The 13,867-nt window shown below is 47.9% G+C and overlaps 1 protein-coding gene across 6 annotated transcripts in view; it reads left to right on the top strand.

Annotated features, from left to right (window-relative positions):
* The window catches only part of ADAMTS17 (ADAM metallopeptidase with thrombospondin type 1 motif 17), a 343,518-nt gene that overhangs the window by 232,008 nt on the left and 97,643 nt on the right, over positions 1-13,867 (top strand). For 4 of the 6 annotated variants that reach the window (XR_008299007.1, XM_027067938.2, XM_027067937.2 and 1 more), the window contains exons 15-16: positions 7,646-7,766; positions 12,261-12,329. Coding sequence is in view for 5 of the 6 variants with exons in the window: in XM_027067938.2 (XP_026923739.1) it covers positions 7,646-7,766; positions 12,261-12,329 (190 nt within the window). In the remaining variant the exon portion in view is untranslated. The remainder of the gene's footprint in view (positions 1-7,645; positions 7,767-12,260; positions 12,330-13,867) is intronic. The other 2 variants (XM_027067940.2, XM_027067939.2) reach the window with 1 other exon arrangement.

The following is a 13,867-nucleotide window of genomic DNA, read 5'->3' as shown; positions in this document are numbered from 1 at the left end:
AGGTGTGGGCTGAAAATTGAAAGAAGGCAAAGGGTCATACAACATGGCTGATCACGACTGGCCCTGCACTTGGAGCTTGATGGGCTGTTAGGTGATAAGCTCAATGCAAAGTATCAGGGGGCTCCTTTCCAAAGTCTTGTGATAAACTGTATAAGGACAACTGAGGCAGATGTGCGACCTCGGCACTTGAGCACACACTCACCCTCCTGAGTTTAGGGGTGAACTCCAGCTTTCCTCCCACCAGCCCCAAATAGAAGCCTGCCACATGACCCCTCCCACCCCCAAATATAGAGCCCTTTCAGTCTACCTTTCTGTACCTCATTCTCAAATATGAGTGGTCAACTGGAGATCAACAGCTATTTGAAGAAAACCAGCAGCAGGAACAAGAAAGACCAAGAAAAACAAACAGAGGAACTGACCCTGGCAGAAAATTGGGATAATCATAGAATTCTCCACAGCTAAATTATCAATCAAGCATGTGGACAAAATAATTACGAGACACAGAAGAACTTAGAAATTTTATTTTCCATGCATCCATTCTGAAGAAATTATGTGTAGTTTAATAAGACAAAGGTAAAGTGAAAAAAAAAAAAAGATAAGCACAGTAAGAATTGGTGCAACTAACACAGAAGCCCAGGAAACACTGGGCTGGGGGCTGTGCCGCTGGCCTAAAAGCATTCAGTTAAAATTAAAACAAGAAGTCAGTGGCATCCCTCCAACAGAAGAGACTGAATGAAGCATAGTTGGAAGATAGCTATGAAGTTAAAGAGTGCAAATGCTTCTATTCCTGGTCAAAAGAAAACAAAAAAACAAAGACCATGCAAACCTATATGAGAAAGTCCCAGTTCAAATAAGAGACAATAAACTTCACCACTGGGGAAGGGTTGCTGGCAGGTTCAGGGTGCAGAAGAGAGAGACAGAGGTCCCATTCTGAAAATCAAAGTCTCCTGATCCCAGTTTGCCCAGGGCCCAGCTCGGTAAGAAGCCATCATTCTTGTGCATTTATTGAACACCTGTGATGTGCTTAACACCATGCTGGCTGCTGGGATCAGGTGTGGGGGACAAGAATACAAGAAGTCACAAGAAGTCTTAGAATTCTCCTAAATTCCACAAGTAATTCTATTTGCCTAATGGACCACCATACACAAAGAATTGTAAGACACCACACTCCATGCGCTTACAGTCTGTCCCGAAGATGAGACTTAAGCAAAACCCTAACAACCAAAGGTGAAGTCATAATTGAGAGCCAGTGAGATTTGTTTTAGACATAGCAGAAAGTATATAGGGTAGAACTGGGTTCATTCATTCATCAAATATTTATTGAGCACATTTCACGTGCTAAGCACTAACGTGTGCTAGACGTTCAATGGTGAGCAGGACTGAGAGGGTCCCTGTCCCCATGCAATGTGCAGATGAGAAACACATAAACTCACAAACATGGTCTCTCCAAGGACTGGTCCATGTGAAGAAGAAAATGGTTTCATAGATTGAGAGGGGGATTGGAGCTGAGGAAGACTGAATGGCATGGTGGGTCTCTCCAGGGAGATGGCATTTATGGAAGATCCAGCCTCATGAAGACAGAACAGAATGATCCAGGCAGAAGGTGGCTCCAAGGCTGGTAGGCTCCAGAAGCAGAGGAGATCTGGGTGGCAGGTGCTGGAGGAGTGGATGTGAGGGCAGCGGTGTCAGGGCCCACACCCTACAGGGCCTCAGGCCATGACAGGAATCTAGATTTCATTCTGTCGGGAGTGGAGGGATTGAAGCAGAGGTGTGAACCCACCTTGGTTATGGAGAATCAGCTGTGTGGGGCCTGGATGGAACCCAGGAAACTAGGTAGGAGGTTGTTAGGGTGAGTCATGTAGCTGAGAGGCAATGGGACTCGGAGGAGACTGGGTTCAGTGTGCATTCAGAGGACGAGGGAGGAAAGCTGAGGTGATGAGTAGGTGTCATGGCATCGTGGAGCATCTTGAATCCCTAAGTGTGGACGTACTCCACCATGGGTCTTCTCATCTCTTAGGTGAAGATCAATCTGGCAGCAGAGGGGAGGAAACAGGTACAATAGGTCATGTCCCGAATGGTGAGGGTCTAAACTGGGCTGTGACCATGAGCGTGGAGAAAAAGTAGACACTACAGTCTATTAGGGGACAAAGCCACCAAGTCAAAGAAGATGGAGAAATGGCCACTATATGTGGTGACCAGGAGGTTGTCTGTTGCTGGTGATCTTCTACCGAGCTGGGGCAGGATTCTGCGGGCAGAATCCAGGTTTCAGATCACCAAAGATGGATATTTCTCACGTCTGGGAGAAATGGCTGCACTGTCCATGGCTCATCCTGTCCCCTCCTCCAGCACAGCGTGCTGAGCCCTAAAGCCTTTCTAGGCTTTTTGTGTGTTTCACAGGGACTGCCTCTACCAAAAAAGAGCTTGTGCTTTCCCCACCAGTTCCCTATCATCTTGAGGGATTAATTATGCCCCCGGCAGTGTCCTCCCCTGGTGTCCTACATACCCCAGTTTGTTAGCAGAACAGGGCTCAGACCTGCAGATGCTGACCAGGAACTTTAAGACCTGCTCTGAAATCTCAGAAATCAGTAGCAGGAATGCCTAGTGTATGTGGAAAAGTAACTGCTAGGGATCGCTAGGAAAGCATAGGAAGATGCTAGAATTCATTGTTTGGAGTTTGCTTTGGTTTGGTCATCTTGCCCTCTTAGAACACCAGTCCTCATAAATACAATTGTTAAAACTCCTCTAACATTCAGAATTAATGAGTTGTATGCTTTGGTAACTTCCATTTTGGAAAAAAAAAAAAAATCCCAGTCCCTTGCAAAAATATTCTATGTCACTTGCACCAACTGTGGGGCAAAGGGAGAAAATGCCACTATTGGCAGGTTAGTTTGACTTCTCTTCTTTGCCTCTGTGATTTGCTGCTTCTTAGACATTGACATCCCTTGTGTGCCCTGCCTTCAAACACACTAGGTGCCTAAAATAATACCAAACAGTGGGCAGAACATACAAACCTGTCCTGACCCCTTGGGTGTCTCGAAGAATTAATACAAAGGGTGACCATGTGTCCTTGTTTGCACATGATCTGAGAAGCCCACTGGGGCAGACAGTGACCCACTGCAGGGGGGCGCTGCTTGATATTATGGGAGAACCCACCTGTGGATGACCCTCTGGACACTGGCTCTCTCTGCATGTTTCACGAAGAGGGACCAGGGGAAGGATGTGGTCCTGCCTACTTTCTCCTTCCCTGTCTTCCTTTTTTGGAGAGGGCAGGGGTTCTGTGGAAGGACAATTACCTTTTGAGCCCTACTGCGCTCAGATAAGGTACTAGCTGTCCCCCATCCCCTTAGGGGGAGGATGGTCTGTGTGCTGTCTCCATCTGTCCTGACAGCACCCACCTGTCACGAGGGTCCCAAGAAGTGAGCCAGAGGAGAGGTCATTTTTTTTAACCTCTGAGGTTGAGGTTGAGGTTAATATTCCAGTTTATAGAATGGGTAAACTGAGGCTCCTATCCAAATCTGTAATTATCCTCAGGATATGCATAGTGACCACAGCCTTGAGCATGACATTTGTGGAAGAGAAGCTTATGGCCTACCTGCCTGGGTAATTTAGCCCTAATCCAGAAGGCAGTTAGCCTACAATTTGAAGTCATGTCTGAGTTACGTTTTCTCTTAGAGGTGAAGTTTTAGCAAAGGAGGCTGGTTTTTAAAATTGAAACAAGATGCTGGGTGGGGAAAGGGGAGAAAAGAGCAGAGCACTTTCCCCCTGTATCCAGCCATTGACAGTTTTACACATAAGGTGATGTGAATCCTACAAGCAAGGCTATCAAAGGCTCCAGATCTGAGTTTCTGTTTCCCTGGTGGAGAGGGGTAGAAGTGTAACGGCCCTGTGAGTGGAAGGACCGAACAGCATCCAGGTGATCCGTGAGGGCCTCAGTTGAGGGCATTTGGGGTTTTGTAACTAGACAGTGTGTCATGATGGAGCCTCCCATGGATCATTTACCTGCCCTGGGCACCATTGTAAGGGGGGATCTGCTTCCTGAGAGTATAGGGGAACCCGCCTCTGTTGTCCTTGTTGCTCTGCTAGCCTCCCCCACATGCCTCCAGGATACCTCAGCCCAGAACTGCTTCAGCTCAGGGGTGACAGAGGATGGAGGCAGCAGTAGTTACTTTCCCAGTGGGAACTCATGCCTCGGGTCTTTCAGTGGCACGGGGGGGGGGGGGGGGTATCAGTTAAGTAGACACTGCCTCCTCGGGACACAGAAAGCTCAGCGTCCGTGGCAGTGGCCGTCTCCATGAGGGGCTCTATCTCTGAGCTCCAAACCTAGCCCAGTGGTCTCCCAATCTGACCTGGGCCCACAGCATTGCCTGAGAACGCCCTGGGGATGGCAGATTCATGGGCCCCGCCCTAACAATGGGTGACCCGCCCAGCCCTCCAGGTGATTCTGGCATGCTGGAGTTGGAGAACAGCTACCCCATGTGATCTTGTGGCTCTGGGCCTGGGAGATCTTTGGTCTACCCTAGAAACTGACCACTGCTGGTCAGACTGAGAGGAGTTGTTCCCTTTAGGTTCTCCAGAACATGCAGAGCAAGACTTTGTCTGAAAGGGCATACCATCTTCATAGACTAATTTTAGCTCTCAAGAACAATTGTCCCAATCAAAAAAATAAGCAGGTGATCATGTTTCAGAAAGGATCCTCCATTGTCTCAGATCCAGATCTAAGCCCATGCACTTTAGATGCTTTATTTGGCCCCCTGAGAGGAACAGACACTGATGAGGATGGGCCGCACCGGCTTGCCTGGAAACATCCTAGACTCTCAGAAAAGAGGCAGGTGCTAGTTCTGTGCAGGCCAAGCATGCCCTAGCAGCCCCACAGACATCAGGCCTTGCTGGGCTCCCAACTAACTTGGACTTCTTCCCAGAAAAAAGGAAAATCAATGCCAAACATTGTATCTACTTAAACTCTGGATCCCCTGAGGTCTAAATCAGTACTGGTCAGAGCTTCGCTGCTGTACTGTGTACATGTTCTTTTTGCCACGTTTCGGGAGCCGTGGCAAGAATATCAGGAGGAGTAGAAAATTGCTCCCTAACTTGCCTCTGCTTGTTTGGGGCCAACAGCGTCTCCTGCCAGGATTGGCCATGAGGGCACCTAGTGCTGGTCTGGCTGTGCAGGCGCTTTGCAAGTGCTCACTTAATCCACAGCCTTTTCTCCTTCTCATTTGTCTCTTTCCACCGAGGTCCTTCTTTCAGGGGACTCTGGGAGAAGTGGTTTGCTCATCTAGGAAGGCATGTGTTCTCCTAAGCGCCCTTCCTCCCAGTGGGGTCTTTGCCCTGTTCCTCCCTGAAGCACCTCCCACGCCTGTCCTTCCAGCTTCCCAGTGAACTCCTGCTCTGGAAGATTGCAAACTGCACACTTTGCCTCCTTGTCCTGATCGCCTAGCCAGAGGGCACGTGGCCTTTTGAAATTCTGGCACAGATGCTCTCCTCACTTTCCTTTTTCTTGCGTTCTTTTAGCTTCTTTATTCTACATTCTTGCAAACCCAGCAGGCTTTGGGAAGGGGCCCTACCCTCTCCAGAATGCCTCCCAGTGACCCTGGTCCTTGACTGAAGACAATCAGGGGAGATTCCCAGGCAGCCAGGGCTGGGAGGCAAGAGGTGAGGTACTGCTCCTGACCCCACCAAACAGCTTGCTGTGTGGCCTTTGATTCGTCAGGTGCCATCATTGTGGCTGGGGGAAAGGTGGTCTGGACAAAGTGGGATGCTAACTTAGAACATCTAGAAGCTATTTAATCAGGAAACCCTAACAGAGGTACCAGATAGGGATGGCAAGCCAGCAGGAGTGTGGTTAAAAGATAACAGGAAGTCCACATCGTTAGAGTCTAGAGCTCAGAGCACCTGAGAGAGAGGGAAGCCACGTGTGGCGACAGGTCAGGATGACATGAAAGAAGCCAGTGTTTGGGGGCCGGAAGCAAGCTGGAGCTTTAGAACCCAAAGGAGCAGCACAGATTGACAGCACACGTGCAGCCAGGGCCCTCGCTGACCATGCTGGTTGAGCAAAATTTTGGATCGTGGCTGCCTTGGATTCTTAGCCCATATAATTTTGTATCGAGCAACTTTACAATAATCAGCTGGCAGTCCCGATCATGAATCTAGGCAGCTCCTGCAATGTTCTCCAGGCTCCGGGTCCACTGTGGCAGCCCGTCTTCCTCCAGGCTGTTCTTGGGTGCAGCCAGGTGTTGCAGATGGCGTCTGGGTCTCCATGATCCCCAGGCCCACCCAGACCTGCCGGGCACAGGACCCCGCAGTCTGTGCCTTGACAGCCCTCCTAGAGAGGCGGATGCACATTCCCGTTGAAGACCCACTCCTATCACGAAGCAGGGGGTCCTGATTAAGTTGGGGAGCCGGGAGGTCATGAACTGTTCAGCCAGCTCCACTCCACGCCCTGCTGTAGTGGGGTGCAAGGAGGGAAGCCCCTGGCCAGACTCACCCAAGCATCATGGGAAGGAGTGAAATCACCTTGGCCTGAGTTATCTGGCTGTTGACTTCCTTATGGCCTGAATCGTCAATCCCTAATGCAGGGCACGGGGCAGTGGAGAAACTCCGTTCTTGTTCTGGAAGTACTCACTTCAGGGTGGAAAGCAGAGTTTCAGCAATTTAGCCAACACATACTCCGTGCTCGCCAGAATATAAAGTTAGATGTGTTTTTTTGCGGAATATAAAATTTTCACGCTTTTTTTTTTTTTTTTTTTTTTTTAAGGAAAAACAAGAGTTCACAATCTTTTCCCAGTTTTCCCGCACTGACTTGGGCTGTGCCACCCAGAACCACTCTGGGTCAGGTTACTCTTCTCTGCCCTCACACATGCCTTTTTGAAAGTTTTGGGAGACATGGGTCTTCTTGGGCTCAGTCTCTACAGGGAAATGGGGGGTCTCATGTCTTCAGCCATGTCTCAAGGAGCTCTGGGCTTCCTGGCCTCAACAGAAAAGTTGGTGTCGTTTGTGTATACTGTTCTGTTGGCTGTTAGAACCCAGATACAGGTGCCCCACACAGCCCCAGGGAAACATGAATTCTGTGAAGTTGTGGCCACACCAGTGGGTGTGTGGGAGTCAGAGGCATGGCCTCCGCCTCAGGAGGTGCTAGAAAGGCCAGGCTTTAGGCCTCAGTCTGACTTCTGAGGCCTAAATATGTGCCTTCCTGGGTCCCCTCCTCTGTAACAAATAATAAAAAATATGTCTGGCAACTATGTGCGTATAAAAACAGATATAATACAAGCTGGATTCTATTCATTTTTTCCTCTTCTGATTTTGATTTTTGTTTTGCATTTATTTATTTTTGAGAGAGAGAGGGAGACACAGAATCCAGAGCAGGCTCTAGCCTCTAAGCTGTCAGCACAGAGCGCGATGCGGGGCTCGAACCCACAAACCGTGAAATCATGACCTGAGCTGAAGTCGGATGCTTAACCGACTGAGCCACCCAGGCGCCCCTTCTCTTCTGATCTTGAAATAAAATATTTTCGTGGGCTCTGACAGTCCGGCAGGCCCCAGGCACCATGCCTGCCAGGCCTGTTGGAGAAGTCAGCCCTGTAGAGATTCTCCTGGAAGATCCCTCTGAGTCTTAGACACAGAATAACCCGGCCCTTTGGTTGTTCAGAAAATCGGCTGTGATGGCATCATCGGGTCCGCGGCCAAGGAAGACCGGTGTGGGGTCTGCAGTGGTGACGGCAAGACCTGCCGCGTAGTGAAGGGCGACTTCAGCCACTCTCGGGGCACAGGTGAGTGCGAAGCCCGAGGGACAGGGGACCCTAGCCATGCGTGGGGGGTGGGGAGGGTGTGGGTGAGGGGAAGCCCCGAGGGTTACTGCCGCTGCAGGACAGCCTGTAAGTGTTTATAGATTTTGATTCCTTTACCCAAAGCCAATGATCACACACCTTCTAGTTGATAATAGGTGACCTGGCCCTTCAGTTTTATGATTTCTGAAAGGCAAAGAGAAAACATTTTAGCCAGATTATCTTTAGGTTCCTAGAAGTGAGCGGTTTCCCTATGGTGGCCAGTGGTGCTGCCCTGACCTGCCCAATGGGCTCCCCTGTGCTTTGCATCAGCCTGTCTTCCGATGTGACACTTGGCCAGGTCGTTTTTACCTATAGACGGAAGATTCTCTGAGTGTTCTGTCAGCTAAAGTAGGACCGCATTTACACACATCCCTAAAACACGCATGAAGCCGAATGTTCCGGGAAGTCTGAGCTGCCTCTCTGGCAACTGTGAATGCAGAAGAGAGGAGTCTCCTGTTTCCCAGATGTAGACCTCCCCCAACACTGTGCTTACAGAGGTCCATCCAAGTTCAGCTGATGGGTCTTCGGAGGCTTTCTGCTAGAACTATCTTCGCAGCTGTGGGCTGCTTAGCCCAGAGGTGGGAGATGGTTTCTGATCGCCTGTCCTGGGAGACACTAGCTTATGATGTTCAGGGATGTGTCTGGGTTGACACATAACGAGGGGAGCACGAAGCAGGCAAGTCCTCTGGGGAGAGAGCTCTTCTCAAAGCCTTAGTGAGTGTCCGCTCGCCCAAGTGCGACATCACCAAGGTAGCTTGGTGGGCGGAGCTGAGCTGAAAAGTCTCCATTCGAATTTGAATGATTACTTTCCATAGAAGCTTTTCCCTTCAATTTTACCCCACAGGGGAACACAATCACAGGTAATCCTCTCTGTCCCACAGAACAGGCCTCTGGGAATGAGGCAGAGAGGAGAAGTCTGTGCGTGCTCCCCCTCTCCTCTATCTGGATAGAAGACCTGGTCTAGCGGAAACATTCCTTCTTGATACCTTGCAGAAAGGGCAACCTATTGCACAAGGATTTTGCAGGATCTGGTGAAAGCAAAACCAGAGGCAAATGTAAGCACAAAATTTAATTTTAAAATTATGCTTAGGAAGTGCATTTCAGGCCTGGTTTCTGGATTTTAAAGACAGGTGCCCAGTCTACAAAATAGGACACTTGTGTGAGAATCTGTGCCTGCTGTGTGGCTCCTGAGGTCAATGGAGGAAAGTAGTGGTAGAGCAAGTCAGTTTGGGGGGAAAGTGCCCTCCGAAGCTACACCTTCCGGGACAGTAGTCACAGGCCACTTTAGGCTATTCAAATTTTAGTTATAGGGACGTCTGGGTGGCTTAGTCAGTTAAGCATCTGACTCTGGATTTCATCTCAGGTCATGATCTCACGGTTCATGAGTTTGAGCCCCACATGGGACTCTGCACTGACAGTGAGGAGCCTGCTTGGGGTTCTCTGTCTCCCTCTGTGTCCCTGCCCCACTCGAGCACACACGCGCGTGCACTCTCTCTTAAATCAATGTTAAATTTTTTTTTAATTATAATTAAAATTAAACAAACTTAAAAGTTCAGCCCTCAGTCCTACTAGCTACATTTCAAGTGTTCCATTGCCACACGTGGCTAGTGGCTCCTGTGCCAGACAGCACAGAGAGAGAACATTTCCATCATCGCAGAAAGTTCTCGAACAACACTTCTCTGGAATATTGGTGATTTCTATTTTGACATGTCTAATGGCACTTTCTCTGTTTGGATCCCCAGCTCCAATCTGCCATGAGACTCTGACCTTGCCTACTTAGCAACAAAACCTCTGCAAGTTTTAGTACTGATTTTTTAAAAAGTGGGGGAGAGATTAGAACCTTTTATTTAAATTGGGGCACCTGGGTGTCTCAGTTGGTTGAATGTTCTACTTTGGCTCAGATCATAATCTCATGGTTTGTGAGTTTGAGCCCCATGTCGGGCTCTATGCTGACAGCTCAGAGTCTGGAACCTGCTTCGGATTCTGTGTCTCCCTCTCTCTCTGCACCCTCCGTGGGTGCTCTGTCTCTCTGTCTCTCTGTCTCTCTCTCTCTCTCAAAAATAAATAAACATTAAAAAAAAAAAAGAACCTTTTATTTAAATCAAATGTTGTTCAGTAAACTGAACTAACTGTAGTTGCTCCCTTATGTGGAAGGCAAGTTGAACACATCTGTGCCCGCTCCTGCCCCCGGGGCAATTCAGTAGAACACTAAGGGTGATTCTTTCACACACCTTTGAAAATCTCCACTGGAGGCAACATCGCAGCTCATTTCCAAGAGAACCCCAATGGGGGTAAAAAATGTTCTCTGTTTTTTCCTGGAGTCTAATCTGCTTGTTGACCTTTGATCTCATCGTGAGTAGATGCATTCTTCCAATCACAGTAACTTTTTTTTTTCTTGCCTCCCCTTTCTTCATCCTACCTGTTCACAGGAGGAATGTGGGCAGGAATGTGTAGGCTTCCTCCCAGGGAGGTCAGGATTCTGGGGCTCTGGCAGCCAGTCCCCTGTGGAGGGACAGAGAACCATTGGAAGCCTCCTGGGGGTAGCTGCCCCCACCCAGGCCTGTGGTTAATGTGCTTCCTTCCAGCTTCTGGTGCACAAAAGCCTTAGCAAACCTTCAGAGAAAGATAAGCACCCATAGCTTCACCCACCTGGAAATGTTCTGTCCTGAGCAGTTGCCAGATGTCACATCTTTGTTTTAAAGTCTAAAGTTGTTTTTCCCAAGTGTTCACCGTCTGTGAGCAGAAGCTTATATCATTGTGGATTCTGCTTACAGAAGATGTGCATTAAATGCTCACTCACACATACATGAATTGCTATTTCATATAGTTTCATCAACCCTGTAATCGTGGTCTGACATTCTGGAATGCACATATACAGAGACACTGACAAAGGGTCACCAATAGTCCATTTACCCAGCAAACATTTATTCAACACCACTACATTTTAATTTTTTTAATGTTTATTTTTGAGAGAGAGAGAGCGAGAGCATGAGCAGGGGAGGGGCAGAAAGAATGGGAGACCCAGAATTCAAAGCAGGCTCCAGGCTCCGAGCTGTCAGCATAGAGCCTGACACGGGGTTTGAAATCACGAACCGTGAGATCATGACCTGAGCTGAAGTTTGGACGCTTAGCCGACTGAGCCACCCAGGTGCCCCAGTGCTACTATACTTTGAGCGTGAGTTGTACAGAAATAAAAGCTAGAGGTTCCCCAAGTCGGTCACAGTCGAGGGAGGGAACCCCCAGGCAAGCAGCTTGAGTGTGAGGCCAAAGCATCTCAGTGGGGGGTGCTGCGGGGCCTCAAATTCTCCTGGGCCACCTGGCCCAGGCCTGCTGAAAGATGAGGGTGGTCCCCAAGCCCTAAAAGGCCAGTAGAAATTAACTGACAGTGGGGGGTGGAGGAAGGGCATTTCAGGCTGAAGGAAAAACCCAATTTAGGACTGGTATAAAGGCCCGGGTCATGTAACATCTGGGTGACTCCAAGTGCGGCTGGATGGATTCAGTAATCCTGTCAATTTAGATAGGAAGGTAACTTTCATCTTAGCCCAGCTCCTAAAGATTGGGAAAAGGAGGAATGTCTTATCACCCTTAAGGGTAAATATCAAAAAGAAATACCATACCAGAAAGATAACAAGTAATCAAGTTCAGGATTTTTGCCCAATTATCTGAAGTCCTGACCCTTGCCTGAACCCTTCTGGGTTTTTTCACCTAAGTGCTTGAGCTGAGAATCCAGAGCAGACCCACACAGGGACTGTGTCCACATCCTCCAGGGTATCCCCCTCTTGGGTCCTTGAGAGGTCAGTGTTGGCTGTTTATTACACCCCCTGGCCTATTGACTCCTGACTTTGAAGCACCAAGGCCCTCAGCAACTCGGCTATAGGAGGGATCTGCTCGAATTGGCTGTCGTATTACTTCCTGGATGGATGGAGGGCTTGCACATTCTCAAGCCTTTGGTTGAGTTCAAACAGTGGAGTTTTTTAATTTAGAAATTTGGAAGTTCTTGGTGTGCTGCCTTCACCTCCTTCACTAAATTGTCATTGTGACATTTGTATCTTTCTCCTGTGCTCCTCCTCAGTGCTACAAAAATGACTAGTACCCACGGAAGTCCCCACCAAGAACCACTCTATGGGTTCCGAATCGCATTACACTTGCTCTCAAAGAGAACCTCCTTAAACGATGAATTTTTAAAAGAGAAGGTGATGTCATCTATCCCTTTTGAGTGCGGATGGATCCTCAAGTCACATATTTATTTATTCAGTAATTACCTTTAGAACCTCTGTCACGTGCCAAGTCTCTCGGTGTGGGGTATGCAGGTTCTGTGGAGAAATTTACCCTCTATGATAACAAATAATGAGCCTTCTCTCCACCGTGATTAAGAACGCCAGTCTCAGTTCTGGAACTGCGCATGTAAACCAAGTACAATATACTTCTTTTCCTCAGTCAAGAATAATCCTTGTACGAAGGTGTCCACGTGTGTGATGGCAAAGGCTGTTCCCAAGTGTTTCTCATGTAAGATGTTTATATATTATGTGCAGTACCAGTGGTTACATGTGTGGTGTGGGATTCTTTCCTCGCTTACATGCCTGAATATTTTCTGAGCACAGTCGACGGGAATGAGTCATGCATGAAGCCACGGATAAACACAAAGGCCATTAATCACTTACGTATAATCGATGTGTAGGACTGATTGCGAAAAAGAAAAACTGTAGAGTGAAACCAATTTTAAAGCTATAAAAGGTAAAGGGTTATGAGATTGGAGACCAGAAACATGCATTAGTGTGCCATGGATACGTCTTCATTCTCAGCCACACCTGACACTTCGGCAGAAAATGCGAAGACATGCCAGAGAATTTGCCGAAGGTGGCACTTTCTTCCATAGCGAAGTCTCCATACCACAGGGTTGGTTTCCCAAAGGGCAGGGGATAACATCCTCCTGGTCTTCATACTAGAGATAAGGTCATGGCCTTGCTTTGGCCCACCTACACTGACCTCACGTTCTGGGAACTGAACAAGGGTATTAGTCTGGCCCCCCGGGCTTCCCAAACAATGAGGTCTTTCCAATTAGACCCAGAACAGCCCTTAGGGATAACATAAAGATAGAGGTATTCTCATAAACAACTTTTGTAAAAAGGGAAAACTATAAACTTACACAAAAGCCTAAGTATTTTATAAGAAAATTACAAAAAAAAAAAAAATTGAACTTTGGTTTCTTTTACATGTTTGATACAATCTTGTGAAAGAGCTCCAGGCCACATAGCCAGAGTTTTACCTGCATTCCATCATGGTACCTTGCCAGTTCAATGGTTTCCTTTCAAAGACAGTTAATGTTACTAAAAACACAAAAAGTGATCATCTAAAAGCAAGGCTACTTGGGGAATTCAGACAAAAATTATTTTGCAGGGGAACGTGTTCATAGCCTGGTGATATTAACTCCTCAGAAGATTTAAGATCGGTTTCAAGTCAACATCACACTGATGTTCCTTCTAACTACTCGTTCTTACAGCAAAAATTACCTGTCCTCCCAGGAGGATGGCAAAGGCATTGAATTTTATCCACGGCTTCCTCATGAACCCAAATCACATCCCTCTAACTGGATTTCTCCTACTTGATTGCAGAGACTAGAATGAAAAATTATTCCAAAGATAAAGTCCTGCTACGCTACCTCAAATGTGACTTTATCTTGTGAATTCTTAGAGTAAATCACCCCCTCCCCTTTAATTATATTTCATGCCTAGTCAACATGTGGTATCTGGCTTCTGCATAGGGGGACATCTGGTTTGAGGGATGACAGCAGGGTGCTCTGGGACTTGGTGATGGGACTCTTACCATTTCTGGCCACTTTTTACACCAACTTCAGCATGGGCTTTGAGCTGTGAGTCAAAGTAGTGGCCATCAGACAGAGGACAGTGAGGTAGAGGTGGTTTCCTTGGTCTGTGGACAAAACACTTGCCTTCCATTTCAGGGATTGTCTCTTTCATTGGTTCCCTGCATGCCATGAGCAGAGGAGCTCATCTTAGAAAGAAAGGTTAGCAGAACCCATGAATGGC

The sequence above is a fragment of the Acinonyx jubatus genome, chromosome B3 (genome assembly GCF_027475565.1).
Source record: "Acinonyx jubatus isolate Ajub_Pintada_27869175 chromosome B3, VMU_Ajub_asm_v1.0, whole genome shotgun sequence".
Classification (NCBI taxonomy): Eukaryota; Metazoa; Chordata; class Mammalia; order Carnivora; family Felidae; genus Acinonyx; species Acinonyx jubatus.
Note: the sequence above shows the minus strand (reverse complement) of the source record. Positions and strands in the feature narration are given on the sequence as shown.